Genomic DNA, 18,671 nt, shown 5'->3' with positions numbered 1-18,671 from the left:
ACCCATGTGTAGTTTATAGAGACGCGATGCCGCGGGGCTCGCGCGACGTCCACGAATGACAGAATTGCAAACGGCTACAATTGCTTTGTCCTTGTCATCGTCAACTGTGCTCGCCCGAGGATGGCATTGGTGGTCTGATGCTTTCGTTTCTCTCTCTCTCATCCTGTTAAAGGCGGCTGCAGCAGCTGCGCGGTAAAGCGCTATTTACAAAAAAAAAAAAATGAAAAGGATAACGTACACTTGTGAAGCGCTCAGCAAAATTCTTTGTCGCTGCGCACCTCACTTACTGCTCCCGGCGAGTCACACATATTGAAAACTTTGCACTCACTGGCTCCAAGTCATTTGAGAAGTTTGCGATTAATATGGGTACCTGGGCACAAAGGCATATATTTATGAATAAGGTGGCACAGACAGCTTGGCCAAGGCTTCTATCAACGGCCCAGTGCTTCCCCTTCTTCCAACGAGGGATCACGTCCGCCAGGTTCAGAAGATACATCCTTTTAACATCACAATCAAACCTTAAATCATCCCTGGAACTACACCACTTACAATTCCCTTGGAGCAGGAAGTTTTGCAAAACAAGACAAACGGAAGTTGCATTATAACGAGACTACGTTGTCGAGTCCCACCTCTAAATTTTTACATGCACCGATCTGGTCTGGCAATATCCCCATTGTGTCATTTTTGCAATGCATTAGAGACGATTGAACACTACTTACTGGAATGCCGGCGTTTCTCCTCCATGAGGAAAATGACATTAGAAATTACAGTGCGACTGCTTGGCCTGCCATTGAACACCCCGGTACTACCGTCTTTCGGAGCGTCTGTGCTTGGGCACTCACACAGGAATGTGTGCTTTGCCTTAGAAAAATTTATTATTCAATCAAACCGATTTCATTGATGACCGTATTATTCTTTTCATTCCTCCTCTATTGCCTCATTTATATATTATAGATAATAATTTTTTCCTCTTCATAGCATGACAGTCTACTGAACCCTTTCGATTTTTCCTCGCCTAAATTCATGTAACAAAATTATAGATTTTTACCTCCATTTTCTGAACACATAAGCAAAGTCTGCCCGACTCTTTGCCAATCCCCGCGAGTGGGTAAGCGCCAAACTCATCAAGGACATCATCATCATCAATCCCCTATGCCTACAGTGGGCATGTAACTCTATGGGGCATGTGTCACATATAGTTTCGAGAAGTGAAGCCTGACAAACAGTTTCGCCCGGTTTTAGCAGTACTGCTAAAACCGTTGTTTCTGACATGTGCAACAATTAACGCTGACAGCTTTTTCCGAAAAAGCTTTGCAAATGAACAAGTCAATGTCAATCATCTTACCGGTACGTAGCCCCATAATATTGTGCCGCTGGTAGTTTTGACACAAGCAGCTGTATCGATCCCGCGATCCCGCTTTCACTACCATGCACGAAGTCGTCTCCCTTATCTCCACTTCCGGCACACGTTGGCTATCTTGATCGCCGTGCAACCCTGCACCGCGGCTCGCGTATCCACAGGCGCCGGCTCTCTGGACGCGACGCGCACTGCGGTGCGAGCGAGTCGCATCACAAGATTTGTTTTCCTATTTTTTTATTCCTAAAGCTATGATTGTTTAACATGAGCAATGATGTGGCACAAATTTAAATAACATTAGCGATTGCTCTTGTGGCTCTACGGAATACCGGGCTCGCTGTGCATTTTATTTTCGCTTAGGAACACATCTTGCAGACGGTAAATTGTTTTCTAGACTCCTTCAAAGTGGATGGAACGTCTGAAAGTATTTTTCTTTTTTGTATTCAGAAAAGTTCTTAACGTACCTTTTTCTCTTTTTTTTTTTTTTTCTGGGAGCGGTGATTCCACAAAGTTTGAAAACTAACCTATGTTGCAGCACAAAATGCTGAGACGTACGACACAGGAGAATGTGCCTATCAGTGCTTTTTGAAATTGACATGAAATATGCATCCAAATTTGCTCAAGGAACTAGGGCAAATAAAATTCAAACCTCATGTTCCAGGAGACTGTACGTACCCATTGGATAACATGGGTAACAGACAACAAATGCACACTCGTTGCAGCACCTGCATTACGCGGGGCTGCATTCATATATTTGATGTTCCTTTAATCAGATTTTTTTTTTACACAGCATATGCTTTGTTAACGGCTACAATGGTTCCCTTTACGTTGATTCTTTTTCTACACTACATATACTTTGCAATTAATGGCTACAATTGTTCTCTTTGTCCTGGAAGTTCAGGCATGCCAAGAAGCTCAATTCTTTCTTGGGCTACTCCATTTTCTCATTTACATAATCGGTTTGCCCAATCATAATTGTTTCGTTACGTCTCGTATAGTGGACGATAGAACACTGGACTTTTGTTAACGGAGGTTAACTGGGTTTATTAAGCATGGAGTACACAGGAATGGGTGTGGTTACATGGAGGTACAAAGAGTGGATCGAGTGTTTTGACATGGGGCGGCGGCCGACCAGCAGGAGAGGAGCGGGAGAGCCAGACGGAACTTGATATGTCGTCAGCTCAGAGTACATGGAGGAGGAGGGCTGCGCAACGGTGGGAGCGGAGGCGGCGGAGGTTTCAGAAGGGGCGCGTGGCCAGCACGTGCAGGATAGTGGCGCCATCTCTTGAGCCTTCTTGTAACATCCTTCCTTTTTTGGTGATAACCTTTCAATCGAGGACAAAATCCTCGAAACTCTTTGGAAGTGTTGTGTTTCTTTGAGGTCTGATGGCGGTGCGGTTTGCCTGATTTGTCGCGCTGGTATCCTCTTCTGGTTGCATTGTAGTGTCGGGCTGTTCATGTTGGCTTTTATCGACAGTCGCGGACGGTCTTGGTGTGATAAATACTCGGTTTCTTCGCAGCACGCTTTCACCAACTTGAACTTCATACGACCCTTCATCAATTATTCTAGTTATTGTCCCTTTGACCCATGTCCTGCCTTTCAGTGGTCGAACTGTGACACTTTGACCTAGGCTCGGCAAATCCTTGGCTTGTCTGTTGTAGTACAACGTTGCTTTTTGCCTTTTCGACTTTCTTTTCTCACTCGCGTCGACTGCTTTAGGTTGCAGTAGCTCCGATGGTGTTGGCAAAGTCGTTCTAGTGCGGCGACTCATGAGTAATTGCACAGGACTAGCGTTGAGACCTTGCGGCGGAGTGTTTCTGTAATCAATAAACGCCAGTTGTGGATTTGAGTGGCTGTCTTCTGCTTTCTTGAGCAGCATTTTTGCCGTTTTTACGGCTGATTCAGCCCTTCCATTGGAACGCGGGTATCCTGGGCTTGACGTTTTATGTTCGAAGTTCCAGCTTTTCGAGAAGTTGTCGAATTCCTCTCTAGTGAATTGTGGTCCGTTGTTGCTTATCAGGATTCTTGGTATTCCATGTCTTGCAAAGTGAGACTTTAGTTTGAGTATTACTTGATTGGAGGTCATTGATTTCAGTTGGTCCACATCCCAAAAGTCGCTGTAGTAATCCACTGTGATCAAGAAGTTATTTCCGTTCAATTCGAAAACGTTGCATCCAACTCGCTCCCATGGATAGCTTGGTTCTGGGTGAGGATAGAGAGTTTCTCGTTGCTGGGAGTGTGTGTGCTTTTGACACACTTCGCACCCTGCGATGAGGTCTTTTAATTCTGCTTTCATTCCTGGCCAAAAGACACATTCACGAGCGCATCTTAGACAGCTCTCAATCCCAAGATGTGATGAGTGAAGCATTGCTTTGATCTCACCTCTCAGAGAAATTGGTACAATTAGACATAATCCCTTGAATATGAGGTTGTCTTCAACTGTAAGCTCATCCTTGTATGTGACATACATGCGCGTGTCTTGGGGTAGTTGACGCTTATCTTGTGGCCAACCTGACAAGATGATGGCTTTCAACCTTTGCAGTGATTCTCTCTCAGTCGCAGACCGAATCTTTTCCACGGTTTCTTTTCTCACAGGAAGGTAGTGCAAGACGATGTTTTCAAGTTCTTGTTCATTGCTTTCGTTGGGAAGGAACGCACATGACATTGTATCAGCCAAATGTAATTCTTTGCCGGGTCTGTGCTTGATGACAATGTTGTATCTTTGCGTCTGAAGAATCATGCCTTGTAGTCGTCTTGGAACTTGATCCAATCGTTTCTTCAGGATCGCTTGTATAGTGGCTTGTGATCGCTGATGATCTTTGTTTCTCTTCCGAATGTGTACTGGTGGAACTTGTTTAGTGCGATGACGATAGCCAACATTTCCTTTTCAATTTGTGCATAGCGGATTTCTGTCGGTGTAAGTGCTCTGCTGGCGAACGAGATTGGCTGCCCGTCTTGAAGAAGAGCTGCTCCGAGTCCAAGATCGCTTGCATCACACTGAATTTCTAACTGCTTTTGTGAGTCGAAGTAGGCCAGAATTCGAGCTCTTTTCGCAGCGTCTTTTGCCTTTTGAATTGCTTCTTCTTGCGGTTTTGCCCAGTGCCATGGTGTATCCTTGACAGTGAGTTTTCTCAATGGCTCTAATACACGCGAAATTTTCGGCAAGAATCTGGAGAGATAGTTGATCATTCCGCAGAAGCGTTGTATTCCTTGGACGTCGACTGGCTTTGGCATTTGTTCAATTGCCTTGACTTTATTTGGATCAACTTTTAGTCCTTCTTTCGTCAGCACGTGTCCCAGGAAGACAGTTGATGAGGCTCTGAGCTGAGTTTTTTGTTTGTTGAGACGAATTCCAATTTGTCGGCATTTCTGGAGTAGACTCTCTAATTTCTTGTCAGGATCTTGGACAGCATCTTTTTAATTTTCGCCCACTCCATAGACAAGAATGTCGTCTGCAACACAGAGAACTCCGCTAAGTCCTTCAAGTGCCACTTGAAGTCTTTTCTGAAAAATTTCGCTGCTTACCGCGAGTCCAAACGGCAGGCGGAGCCATCGATAGCGACCTTTTGGTCTTTGAAATGTGGTCATAAAGCTTGACTCATTATCAAGAGAACGTTGCCAGGAGCCTTCTCGCAAGTCTAATTTTGAGAAAATTTTTGCTTTGGCAAGATCGGGTAGCACATCATCATCGTTGGCTCTGCTACACTTTTAATGATACCTCTTTTTTCCAGGCTTGCCAATGTTTGTTCTAATTGCGGTTTGATGCTGACAGGCACTCGGCAACTTATCGCTTTCGGAAGCGTATCTGGCTTAGTCACCAAGTGTACTTTTCCCGGGAGTGTTCCTAGAGTGTCACCAAAAACATCTGGGTATTTTTCCACTATATGTGACGAGTAAAATTTTCTTCTGGAATTTCGTCGATTCCAGCCACAAGGTTATAGTCTATGGTTATCAGACCCATTTTCTCAGCTGTCGATCTTCCGATGAGAGGAGTGAAGTCATCTTTAACCACTATGAATTCCACAGAATGTCTCTGTCCGTTTGAGGTTGTAACATCTAGTTGCGCCTTGCCTGAACGCCTTGCCTGAACGTGAACTTTGCTTCCATTCCACGTTCGCAGTGTTGTTGTGCACGGTTGTATTTGCTGTTGCATGACGTGTCTAGCCGGGATGATGTCAACAGCTGCATCGCTGTCCGCTTGAAACATTACTTGTGTTCCGTTCACTCTCAGAAACGTGTGAACTGAGCTTAGTTTGTGGCTTTGAACTGCCAGTATGTTTTCATCCTCGCTATCTACTCCCAGGCCAGCAATTACCTTGCTGCTTTTACAAACTGCCGCGAAGTGATTTCGTTTTTTGCACTTGCTGCATGTTTGTTTCCAAGCTGGGCATGTTTCTCTTTTGCGCTCGTGGCTATCACCGCAATACCTGCATTTTGGTACGTTAGGTTGTTGTGGTTTTCCTTTCGCGCTTTTCGAGTTGGCATTGGTGCGATGGACGAATTTCTTCACTGCGTGCACTGCCTCGCTGCTTGATGGAGTACCCTCTTTAAATGCCTTCATTTGAATTTTCGTTGCTTCGTGTGCTGCACACATCTTTTGAACCTTCTCTAGGGTCGGATCTTCTAACTTGAGAATGTCTGCACGGGCTTTTTCGTCATAGATACCACAGACGATCTGATCGCGGAGCATTTTTCTCTTTCGTTTCCGAATCCACAATCGCGCGCTTTGAGCTTCAAATCTGTTACGAAGCTGTCGAACTGCTCTTCCTCCCGTTGGATGCGAGTTCGGGAGACGTATCGCGAGTACAGCTCGTTGTGCTTCGGTAAGAAATGCGTGTCGAGGAGGCTGATGACGTGTGTAGTTAAATTCTGAGTTTGGTCTTTCCTCAGTCGGTCCCCCGAAGTCCAAAGTGTTGTGGACATCAAGCAGTGAAGAACCACCGACGGTCAAAAGAAGTGCTACTTGCCGATCAGATGGTGCTCTCGCTGTGTTATTTCTTTGAGGTACAACGTGAAGCTCTGCTTGAAGGTTCGCCATTGTTTCGCAGCGTTTCCTCTGGAGTCGATCGAATTCGCAGGTGCAGGAATTTTCTCCATTCCTGATTGGCTGACGTTATAACTAGTTCACTTCTGACACCATGTTTACGTCTCGTATAGTGGACGATAGAACACTGGACTTTTGTTAATGGAGGTTAACTGGGTTTATTAGGCATGGGGTACACAGGAATGGGTGTGGTTACATGGAGGTACAGAAAGTAGAGTGTTTTGAGACGGGGCGGCGGCCTACCAGCAGGAGAGGAGCGCAAGAGCCAGACGGAACTAACTGAACTTCAGTTCGATTCGCCTGCACCACTGCGAACCAGTTCACGGTGGTTCACGAGAAGTTCAGAAACTGTGCAGCTCGATTCCGGAAGTGCAGGCCCAGCGAAACACTCGAAACGAATGCAAAGGTGCAGACGCGGTTTAGGCGTTATGCTGTGTCAGACTAATGTATTACACGGAGTGCGTAAGTTTGAGAGGTCCTGAACTGCAGGTATGATCGGTTTCTGGGGCGTAAATACACACCACAGTTTCGTAGATACATCAGACGTGCGTAAGCGGGGTTTTAACGGTGCTCGCGCCCGTGTGCTGCGCCGTCTGCTGCGTCGCTGCTTCGCACCTGTATGCCTGCACCAAGTCGGCACCGACAGTGGAGCGGGTGCAGCAAAATCATGAACCAGCCTTGCACCTTTGCTGCACCTTTTGAAACGAACGTCGTGGTTCTGCGGGCGCCATTGCTGCACCGCTGAAACGAATGGCATGGTGCAGCACCTCGCGAACTGGTTCAAGTGGTGCAGGCGAATCGAATGTACCCTTGATATGTCGTCTGCTCAGAGATCAAGGAAGAGGAGGGCTGCCGCGACGGTGGGAGCAGAGGTTTCAGAAGGGACGCGTGGCCAGCACGTGCAGGATGGTGGCGCCATCTCTTGAGCCTTCTTGTAACAATAACCACTCTCCAATTCGACTCTTCACAGGTGACTGCGTAGTTCGTAGCCCAATTTTTTCCAGCAGTTGAGATATTATTCTAGATTGTCCTTAGGAAGATCACTAGTTGGTATATAACGCATGAAAAATAAGACTTAAGTGTTTGTGAGTGTACTAAGAATATTCTTAAACTTTTTCCCAATGCATGTCACTTAGACACCTCAAAGTCTACATCAGGTCTAACTGCACACTTTTGTATATACATGTGATGTTCCAATGAAGAAGAAGACTGAAGAGACAAGAACAGGAAGAGGAAGAAGAGAACGAAGTGGTCAAGATGGATCCCTGTAAATAAATGAGTGTATTTTAACACGTACTTTATATTTGGCGCAGCCAACCATGTGGCTTGAAGTAACGTTGGTAAGAACAGATGGGCAGGCGACTGTGAGGACCTACCGGCTTTATGGCGAAGACCAAGTGCTTCTTCAGGAATCAGCAACTTCATCGGAACTGCTTCACGTCATCACTGAGAAGTGTCAACTGAGCGAAGCGGCCCTCGTTGAGGAAGGTGCGGTACGAATCGATGCTTCTGTGTTTGAATTTGAGATTATGTTTCTGGGATATTCAGGGATAGATTCCAAGAACGAGACTGAGCACACTAATAACGCCTTCTTACAAGCGTTGTTGCAGCAGCAGACCACGTAGTATGAGCAACAGCGACTGATTCTCGAAGCAGTTTGCGACTTAATAAGAGCACAGAAACCATACTGAGAACAGATTAAGCCTAACAGTTTCGATAGGGCGTACAATGCCATCAACTTGTGGCTCAGATTTTATGAATATGCATGTGCGTAAAACCACTGGACATTATTGGACTACAAAGTGTGTAACATGCGCCATTTTTTACCTGGCAATGCCAGAAAATGGTGGGACATGCGAATCGCAAGCCAATGCCGTGATTCGTGGCACAAATGGAAGGACAGTTTTCTTTCCGCCTTTGAGCGAAATCTGGTTGACAGATGGGACGATGTAATAGCTTTCAGACAAAGAAAAGGGACAGTCATGTATTATTTTTTCGTGACGAGACATTTACTCTACATTGCCGACCGTAGTCTACCGGACTCTGCAATCCTTCCGCTGATAATTCAAGGCATGACTAATGAATTGCAAAGAGAGGTTCGTGTACACCGTACAACCTCCACGGATGACTTACTTGCTTGCCTTAATTGTGTGTCCAGCGATTGTCTGATTGATGGTCCCATCAAAAGGCATAGTACTCTACCACTGAGCATTGACGCACATGGTGAAACGGTAGAATACTTTAATACCGAGTCTGACCATTGTGAAACGATGGAAAAGGTATACCTTTTGAAATCAAATCCTTTATTTGTTAAAAATGATGGTAAATGGAAAAAGTGTGGACTCCCTGGTTGATAGCGGAGCATCCGTAAGCCTGGTAAATCAGGAAGTTGTCCAACCCAGCAAGGTGTATGAAGGAAGAATAGTTAGTGTTCAAAGCTATGATGAAAAAACTAGAAGGTTGCAACATTGGACAGAAGTAGAATTGGATTTGGTGGACATCATGTGAAAGTAGATGCCCTTGTCATGCCGGCTGTTGACTTTGTGTTTATTTTATGTAGACCTTATATGTAGCGATTGAAGATGAATATTTCTTGGAGAGACGAAGTGACCACTGACAGATCATTTACGCCTAATTTGTGTGGAATTGACAATTCACATCAAAGAGTTAGAAATGCTGATGAGATACTGACAAATTTTCCCGAACTTACTTGTGTTGAGACGTACCCGCTAGCAGCACATGTACTCGAGGTACCTTTTAAGCTTCGTGACGTCACAGTAGTGCGTAATAAGTCGTACAGTCTCTCCCACGAGAAAAAAAATCTGGCTAAAGGCCGAATTCCAGCAAATGCTGAATGCCAGTATTGTAAGGCTTTCAACATCCACCTTCGCGTCACCAATCACCATAGTACTAGAAGACGGTGGCTCATTTCACCGTTGCACAGATTACCAGCAGATAAATGACCAGACTGATTTGTTTCCTTTTTCCGTGCCACCGCGTATGCGTCGCTGCTCCCTCGGTACTCCGCCGCGTCCACGTAGATGGCGCCTTCTTCTCTGGCGTGGAGGTCCACGAGAGCCCTGGCCCTCGCCAACCTCCGCTCCTTGTTGTGCTCGGGGTTCACGTTCCTCGGGATCGGGCAGACCCTGAGCTTTCTGTTGATGCTATCCGGTATAGGTACGTCTTTCTGCTGCTCGCCTTCCCTCGGCTCGAGGCCAAGGTGGTACGCGGTGGTGGCTGTCGGGGCATCGACGGGTGCAACGAAGACCGCGGCGAGCGTCCGGACTCGAGAGGCGCACCGGGCGGAGGAGGTGGCCATCGCTTTGGCCATCTCCGACCCCGGATGCACTACAGTGTTGTGTGACTCTAGAACGGCAGTGAAGAACTACGCCAAGGGTAGGGTATGTAGCGAGGCTGCGCGCATACTGCGCAAGGCCGAAGACATCGGACGCACAAGCGCTGTGGTGATCAAGTGGTTTCCGGCCCACATAGGCAGTGACGTGTCGGAACGCGGGAACGTGGGAACGTGAACCACAACGAGACGGCCAACTCGGCCGCGCGAGGACTAACCAACCGTGCAGCTGCAAGCACGGCCGACTCGGAGTGTTGGTCGCGGTGCAGTGCCGAGGACAAGATGACCACCTTCAACGAAATAGGGAAGTGGTACAGACTTAACAGACAGACTATGCCGCCACCTCACCCGGGGCTTACTCGGAAGGAGGCAGTGTTATACAGGCAATTACAGACGGGGTCCCTGCTCACCCCGGTGCTAGCTAAACACGTGTGTCCGAGCGTGTACGCGAGTGACGTGTGTAGACTGTGCGCTAAGGAGAGAGCCACCGCGGCTCACATCCTTTGGGACTGTAGTATAAATCCACGAGAAGCCAGCGAGAAAACGACGATCCCGCCGCAGCTAGAGGCTGCAACGAGGAGATATGACCAAGATGCACAACTCAAGGCCGTCCAGCAGCTCTCGGCAGCTCTAGAGAGGCAGCGACCTCGCGAAACCGAGAAGAAGGGGGGCAGCACCCCGAGGAAAGGGGCGGCGGCCCTCTCGGATCCGCGGAAGTAGCGAGGAACCAAGACCTCGAGGAGCACAATGCACGAGATTGACGTAGTGACCGCGTCGCGGTAAAAGCTTGTCCTCCCTGCGTGGAGGGAGCCTAACCGACTCTGCAGGCATTTTCGCTAAAGTTGTTCTCTCTCTCTCTTTTTCCGTGCCCCGAATAGACGAGATCATCAATGAAACTGGAGAATCAAATTTTTTCTCTCGGATCTACCTCGGTAAAGGATACTGGCAGGTGCCAGTACAAAAGGATTGCAAGCAGTACACTGCTTTTGTAACACCTTTCGATGCGTATGAGTACAACCAGTTACCATTCGGTTGGAAGAATTCTTGAACTTGGTTTCAGAAAATGACGAATGGGATTCTTGACGAGTTCCTGGAAATGTTTTGTAACATATACATTGACGACCTCATCATATACTCACATACAAGAGAAGAACATGAAAAACACCTTTCGTGCGTGTTAGAAGCCCTGAGCAAGTCGTGTTGAAAAGAAAAGAAAGTGCAGCGATTCGGAAAGCTCAGCTTCATCGCGTGAGAGTGTTTTTGAGACAAAGTGCATTGTGCTGAAACATTTAAATGAGAAAATTCCAATATGCAGTGAAGCCCAACTTTGTTGCAGTTTAAGAATTTTTTTTTTCTAGTAGGCTTTGCCATTATGACAAGCCTTTTGCTTGGTATTGCTGTATATAATCAACAGAATCATTTGAAACAACAACAAAAAGGAACTCAATCTATTTGGCAAATTTTATCATTTTTCTTACCATCCTTAAATGGTTAAGTATGTTAGTTTGATTGCACTTTCTTCAGAGAGTGATACCTCGCCAAGTTTTCCAGAAGAAATGAACACCCAGCAAGACAAACTGCAATGCTGCTGACTAAGTTTATAACCTTGTTCATGCTTAGGTGAACACTTATGCAATGTACAGAGCAAATCAGTTCAGATAGAGAATTTGTGTAGTGCGTATGACCTACATATAAGAAATAAAATTTCCATACAGTCAAAACGTTAAAGCACTGCATTTTGAAGAAGTGCTTCAATCTCCTTTTCAAAAGATCATTTTCTTTTTTTACGTCTTTCCTGCAACTGCTCAGTTTGCGGAATGAGTCATTTATATTGCACTACTTAAAGGTAAGCAGCTTGAATAGAAATGTATCTGGCTGGGCGAGAAATATTAGAAGCGAAAACGGCGCCAGCCAAGGTTCAAAGGTTCCATATGTTTCGGGACCAGCTCAGTCCCTTCTTCAGGGGGTGACGAAGTGGCTGAAGAAACAACGTCCGTTAGACTCCTGTATTCTTTTTGTTGCGATTCCTCCTCTCCATAGCATCGCAAAGCCTGTGTGCGTACGTAGGGGGAAGCATTCCCAATGACCGATTGATGGCGCTACGAGTATTTTGAATGCACCATGACTCAACAAGCAAGAGCCTCCTTATTGGGTTGGGTTCGGTGTCGGTCACAAAGGTGCTGTTGAAATCAAGTGCATGATCGTGCTTTTCACAGTGTTTAGCGAGAGTGCTGCACTGGGCTACGAGTTTCCGTATGTAGATCTTGTGCTGGTGGATTCTGTCATAAATGTTATTGGTTCCACCGATGCAAGTGGCGGAGCACTTAGAGCACAATGCTTTGTAAACAATCCCCTGGCATTTTCCAAGGACGGACGGTTCTCCAGCCGTGGGAGCAACTGGGCAAGCGTTGATACTGGCTTGTGCGCAACCTTGACGCCTTCTTTCGGCAGCACCCTCGAAAGGCGTTCGCTAGTTTTGGGAACATATGGAATGCCGATGCAACAGGTTTTCTTCGTTTCCTTTGTCGCTGGCAAAAGGAAGAGCGAAAGGGGCGGACGACCCTGCCAGTGCCAAACCCAGTGGATGAAGCCTTTGGTGTAGCCATTTCTCCTTAGTTCTGCAGTTACGGGGCTTTCTTTTTTCTTCCGGTCCTCTGATGTTCAGATCGTTTTTTCATGGAAGCGTTGAAACCACCAATGCTTTGTGGGCTGCACAATGGTTGGAATTGAACTTCAAAGAGACTTGTACATAATGAATTACATGTAATTATATATGATCAACCACATTTATGGGTAAACTTGTAATTTAATAATTACTTCGTTTACTCTGTAATGCTCACTGTAATTCAATTACTTTTCTGAGTAATCAATTCCATGTAATCAGTTGAACTTTTGATGAAACGAGCTTCGACAGGCAACGCAGCTTTGAGCACTTAAATTTGGTGGGAACAACAGGGCACAAAGGGATGAAAACATGTACATAGGTTACCCCCTTCCCACAATCAGCATCTTGCACCTACGACTGAGTCACCCGAACATGGCAGGCTTACATTTGCACACTTCTCTTGAAAGTTCGACGTGTTATGATAAATTTATCTCCCTCTCTCCTGAAAGCACTTTCAGGCAGTTAGAACTGCTGCTCAATTCTACACTTCGCACAGTCCACGACTCCTCTTGATTTATAGAAAAGTTTTTGGCGGTACAGCTCATATGTGTCTATTGGTTTGACACTATGTGACCCATATACACCTATTTCTCGAATTGCAACACAGGAACGGTATTTCTAGGGCTGAATAATATTGAACATTACAATGAGTTACAGATTCAGTTGATTTTCAAGAAATGTGAACATTTTCTGTCATCCGTTACAATTAGTATTTCAGCCTAAAGGGCTAATGAGTGAAGGGCATTAAGAGGTCCACGAGATGTTGGCAATCAAATTAAAATAGCATTTCAATGGCCACTTGGGACATTCATGATCATCTAATACAATTTTTTCATTTTTCACTGGCCATGTTGGGAGCATTGTGCTTCACAGACAGCCTAATAGACTCGAGCATCGCAGCATTGAGTAACCACAATCTATTGAGCAAGGCGTTTCTACACTACCACACAACCGTTCCCTCCAGCACACACATTGAGAGTTTTCAGTGTCTGTGCAGATGTCCTCCCAAGAAAATGAGGGAAACTTACTGAATAAAATTTTTATAAATAATTCTTTGCAAAGATAAACAATGTGTGAAAGGCTGCAGAGAACACATTGATAGGGCCAGGCTAGCTCGTTCCTTTTGTTGCATTCCTGCTATGGTAATAAAATTAGGGAGGAAAGTACCATTAAAATAATTGATTACATCTTTTAAAGAAGTAATTGTAATCTGTTACTCTTTTTGTGTAAGGTGTACAAGTTTGACTGCAAATACTGGCAGGTGTGCATCAGCTTTCTATGCACAGAAGAAGTCATCCACTCATCATGTCACTGAACCAAAACATCCAGGAAGGACAAGGTGTCATCTTCCCAATCCATGGTGAACTGGATCACCTAGGGCATGGAGTTGAGATGGGCGAGGAAGCTGTCCACTTCTTCATGATGTAAAAGCAATCTTCAACATACCTGACAAATACCTTCGGCTTGTGAACAAAAGATGACAGCGCTGTCCCTTTGATATGCTCCATTGTGAGGTTCGCTGCACCTATCGCAGTTCCACTGGCTTGCTTGTATAACTCGCCCTTGGAGCTGAAGTAGTTTCCATTTAGATATAACACTACCAATCGGCAGTCTGTCGACTTCTTAACCTTGGCTAGAGCAGTTCTCGCTTCTAATATTTGGGTCATAGTGGTTTCCACACTTCTTTCTCGTGTAAAAAATCTCTGCACATCAGAGAAGACCAGGAGAAAAGAAGAAAGCACCATAGCTGCAGCGCTAAGGTGTCATCTGTTGGGTCTGGCATCGACAGGGTCGACCGCCCCTTCCCCTGCAGAATCCCCCTTTTGCTCGCGACAAAGTCAATTGGTTGCCTTGGCATTCCACATGTTTCTGAAATTAGAGAGTAGCTTTCAAGGGTGCTGGCAAAAGAAGGCATGAAGGTTGTGCACAAGCAAGCGTCAACTCTGACCCAGTTGCTACCGTGGCTGAAGGACCGTATATATCCAAGAGTAAATGCCAGGGGATTGTTTACAAAGTGTCACATTTTAACTGCCCCGCTACTTACATTGGTGAAACCAAGAGCTTTTCTGACAGAATCATATTATTACGATATTACCGGTAGATACCCGAGAGACGAGCCGCCGTGAGAACGACGACGAAGTGGGTCGGTGCCCTTGGCGCGAGTGAATGTCGGCCTGGCGCTCTGGCTCCAGTCTAGTGTAAATAGTCTGTAAATAGCCTCTTTTGTCTGTGTCTTTCTACACGTAACATTCTGGTGGAGGTCAGCGATCCCCGTCCTCGCTACGGAACTCCGGAGTGGTCGGTACGTCGAGCTTGTCACCATGCCTCCCGGTGACGAGCCCGCCTCTGCAACGGCTTCGGCTGGTCCGACTGCTCCCGTTGTCACGGTTGCCCAACATCGTGACCCTGGTGTGTTCTCTGGCCTGGAGGGACAGGACGTTGACGAATGGCTCAAGCTATATCAACATGCCAGCGCTAATAACAGGTGGGACCCAACCATTACGCTCGCCAATGTCATCTTTTATCTTGGCGGCACGCCACGCGTGTGGTACCAGACGCATGACGAAGAGATCAGCAGTTGGGACTCTTTCAAAGAAAAGCTACGGGCACTGTTCGGCGACCCCACTGGCCGCAAGGTTGCCGCGAGAAAGGCTCTTGCGTCTCGCGTTCAGACATCTACAGAGCCGTACGTTTCCTACATCTTCGACGTCTTGGCTCTATCCCGCAAAGCTGACGATGCTATGTCTGAATCAGATAAAGTGTCACATGTCCTAAAAGGCATCGCCGACGACGCTTTCAATTTGCTTGTTTTCGGCAATGTCACGACAACTGACGCCATCATTAAAGAATGCCGTCGCCTTGAACAAGCCAAGAGCCGTCGTATCACACACCACATCACGCGGCTACCCAACACCGCTGCTACGTCGACATGTGAGGGTCGATCGCGTCAGGCCACCACCTGTGACAAAGTCACCCGTATTGTTCGCCGCGAGCTTGAGGCCGCCTGTTCGCCAGCTTTCTCCACGACGCCTCCAGATCTGCCAGCAACCACGATTGCCATGATTCAGGCCGTAGTCCGACAAGAATTTGAGAACATGGGTCTGAACTCCATGTGTTCAACATCTCAACCCAGTGTTCCCCAGTTCTCCACTGGCCCTCCTCGTCCCCGACAGTCCTTTTCCGCCACATCTCGCCGCAACCGTCCGATTGGCGTACCCCTGATGACAGACCAATCTGCTTTCACTGCTGTCGCATCGGCCACGTCGCTCGTCACTGCCACAACCGATGGCCTCCGCCTCCTCGGACATACGCCGCCACTTACCACTTACTCCTGCACCTTTGGACCTTCTGTTCCCTATGCCACCCGCCGTGAACCCACTGCCGCTGATGCTCCTGCTCCGAACCTTCGCTACAGCTGCTCGCCCTCACCTCGACGCCGTCAGTCCCGTTCGCCCCAACCCCGCCACTTCTCTTCGCCGCCTATCACCTCCCGGGCCCAGCCAGAAAACTAGGCACTGCAGCTTCTGGAGGTGAAGCTGCGTTGTTGACACTGCCCTCAAATCCTCTGCTCACGTTAAACACGAACCAAAACCTTCTTGACGTTGACGTTGATGGATATCCTGTCACGGCACTCATCGACACAGGGGCACATCTTTCTATTATGAGTGCTGCCTTCCGACGACGACTGAACAAGCTCCTCACCCCAGCGTCGGCACGCGTTGTCCGCGTTGCGGATGGCGGTACTGTGCCTATCATCGGCATGTGTACGGCACGTGTTAGCATCGCCGGCCGCCACACTCCTGTCCTCTTCACCGTGATTGCTCATTGCCCCCACGACCTCATTCTCGGCCTCGATTTTCTCTCCGCGCATTCTGCTCTTATTGACTGCTCTGCCAGTACCCTTCGCCTTGAGTTACCGATTCTTGCAGAACCTTCTGACGCACCCCAGTGCCGCCTATGCCCCACTGGCTTTATTTGCCTGCCGCTAAAATCAATAGCCTTCCCCACCAGTCCCTGATGGCGAGTACCTCGTCACTCCTCTGCGCGACATTCCACTACAGTATGACGTTACCGTGCCTCACAGTATACTTAGTATTACTGCGAACCGCACTTTCATGCCTATCTTTAACTTTGGATTGGCGAAGCAAATTCTACCACAAGGTATTTGCCTTGCCAACGTTGATTGTCTCGACGACCATCACGTGCCAAATTTATCAACCGATCCTTGTTGCGAGCTTAGCAGGCCTCTCTTGCCAGCCTCGGCCGCCGATCCCAAGATACAGAAAATGGTTGCGACGGACCTGTCTTCTGCGCATGCTGAAGACCTTTATCGAGTATTATCGGCCTACAGAGATATTTTCGACTTCGACGATCGCCCTTTAGGCCAGACGCTCGCGGTCAAGCATCGGATTCTTACTGGCGACGCTACTCCTATTCACCGACGACCGTACCGAGTTTCTGCGTCGGAACGCCAAGTTATTCAAAGCGAAGTGAACAAAATGCTAGACAAAAACATCATTGAACCTTCTTCGAGTCCCTGGGCGTCACCTGTAGTGTTGGTTAAGAAGAAGGATGGCACGTGGCGCTTCTGTGTAGACTACCGTCATCTGAACAACATTACTAAGAAGGACGTCTACCCGCGCCCACGTATAGATGACGCCCTTGACTGCCTCCACGGTTCCAGCTATTTCTCTTCTATTGATCTTCGTTCTGGATCCAGGCAGATTGCTGTTGACGATAATGACAAGAATGACATATGGGAAGTTGAAGTCCAGGGCGGAGCTCTCACTGAGCACTGCGAGAAGCATGACCATGCAATTGATTTCGACGGCACCTCTCTGACCGACAACGAGACCTACCCGGGCAGAAGACCGTTGCTTAAGTCGTGGCACATTAAAAGTACTCACAGAAAATTAAATCAGTTGTTGGGGAGACTCCTTTCTGTGTGTGCCCATACTTGTCACGATGCTACGGAGAGGAGCAATCACAACACAAAGAACACAGGAGTTTAAAGGACGCTGTTTCTTCGGCCGCTTCAGTCACAACCCTGAAGAAGAGACCGAGCTGGTGCCGAAAAGCCGAGAACTTTTTAACCTTGGCTGAAGCATTTTTCACTTCTAATCTTATGCTACTGTATTGAAGAAAAAAGCACTTCGGAACTGGGAAAAAAAGGAAGGAAAGCCGACTGACCTGCCACAATTTCCAACAAAAAGTACACCATGCTACTTTGACATACTGTGTCCTCTGAATAATATTTGATTGCCATAACATGTGCTGCTTATGTGATCTTTGCTCTGCCACAAATGAGTACTCACCATTGTGATTAATGTGATTATGCTTTTTTAATACCATAAAGCAATTCTTCATGCTGACATCTGGTAGAGGGATTCAAATATAACTACCGGTACAAAGCCTCACCCTAAGACCTTTATTCCTGTGCTTACAGGAACAGTTTAAAAACTACTTGCGCTTTTATAAGATGTTTTAGTAGTTTTTGCATGTCCTCCATATCTTTGCAAAGCTTCTTCCAGATCTGACTTGCTGCTTTTATAGCCAATCATTTAATTCTCGCAATGCAATTAGCTTTCATCATTTGTTGTTCGTAGACCCTTTTCCTAATTTACAAGTGCACTTCCCTGCACAACTGCCCAACTAATGGGAGCACCAGTCATGTTTCAAACAGAGTGCTAGCTGCCCATGCTGAGACTTCTCTATTGCATGGTTTCATCACAAGAGCTACTACCACAATTTTTCATGCCGCAAAACAAGCAAACTTGGCTTGTATCTGATGGCTGGAAAAGTATCTGCCACGATTAGCTTGGGAAACTTCTTTTTGGGAAAACTAGCATTACGATTTTGATTTACGTTCGTTACTCTACATCTTTGTAACTTCTGCATATGCTACACACTCTGCTGCTTCAACATTCCTTCCCACTCTTCTTGGTTATCTCACAGCAATCGTTGCAAACAAGCCTCTGCATTGGCAATTAGTAAGAATTAAAATTTCCTATAACGCTCCCAATTGACATGACACATTCATACTAATTTGCCCTCCATACTCCACTGAATTTTGTCTTGATCTGTATTTTAGTTACCTTGCACTGGGCACAAATATCTGCTCTGAAAAAATTCTTTTCTCTGGACATTTATGACTTATTCTATTACTCTTAAGCTGCAGCTTTGCTGTTATAAAAAAGAATAAATAAAGAAAAGAAAAAGAAAGAAACACAAAGAAGAGTTGCTAACATGTAT

At 46.6% G+C, this 18,671-nt stretch overlaps 2 protein-coding genes across 12 annotated transcripts in view; one reads left to right on the top strand and one right to left on the bottom strand.

The window, feature by feature from the left end:
* LOC126520610 (cytidine deaminase-like) overlaps window positions 1–1,525 on the bottom strand; it is a 38,945-nt gene extending 37,420 nt beyond the window's left edge. Inside the window, exons 1-2 of one of the 5 annotated variants that reach the window (XM_050169406.3) lie at window positions 720–831; window positions 3–185 (exon numbers count right to left, since the gene is read on the bottom strand). In XM_050169406.3, the coding sequence (XP_050025363.2) occupies window positions 3–185; window positions 720–744 (208 nt within the window). In that variant the 5' untranslated portion in view covers window positions 745–831. Of the gene's footprint in view, window positions 1–2; window positions 596–719; window positions 832–1,345 lie in introns of those variants that run through there. The other 4 variants (XM_072287056.1, XM_050169407.2, XM_055065647.2 and 1 more) reach the window with 4 other exon arrangements.
* LOC129382149 (uncharacterized) lies at window positions 1,042–17,641 on the top strand. 7 transcript variants are annotated; one of them, XM_072287051.1, is made up of 3 exons: window positions 2,362–2,776; window positions 7,233–7,372; window positions 7,605–17,641. In XM_072287051.1, exon 3 carries the CDS (start codon window positions 14,741–14,743, stop codon window positions 15,929–15,931), a length of 1,191 nt encoding a protein of 396 aa, XP_072143152.1. In that variant the 5' UTR covers window positions 2,362–2,776; window positions 7,233–7,372; window positions 7,605–14,740; the 3' UTR covers window positions 15,932–17,641. The 7 variants fall into 7 exon arrangements, with proteins under 7 accessions (XP_072143155.1, XP_072143152.1, XP_072143150.1 ...); XM_072287049.1 differs by having other exon boundaries at window positions 2,362–7,372; window positions 7,605–7,890; window positions 9,580–17,641; XM_072287048.1 differs by having other exon boundaries at window positions 2,362–7,372; window positions 7,605–7,890; window positions 9,444–17,641.
* Window positions 17,642–18,671: the final 1,030 nt, after the last annotated feature.

This window comes from Dermacentor andersoni, chromosome 3 (genome assembly GCF_023375885.2).
Source record: "Dermacentor andersoni chromosome 3, qqDerAnde1_hic_scaffold, whole genome shotgun sequence".
Lineage (NCBI taxonomy): Eukaryota > Metazoa > Arthropoda > Arachnida > Ixodida > Ixodidae > Dermacentor > Dermacentor andersoni.
The sequence above is the reverse complement of the archived record's forward strand: the minus strand, read 5'-3'. Positions and strand labels throughout refer to the sequence as shown.

What these genes read in the sequence shown, in the direction of transcription:
- LOC129382149 (XM_072287054.1), top strand. Translation starts at nt 14,741, where the DNA reads ATGCCTCCCGGTGACGAGCCCGCCTCTGCAACGGCTTCGGCTGGTCCG.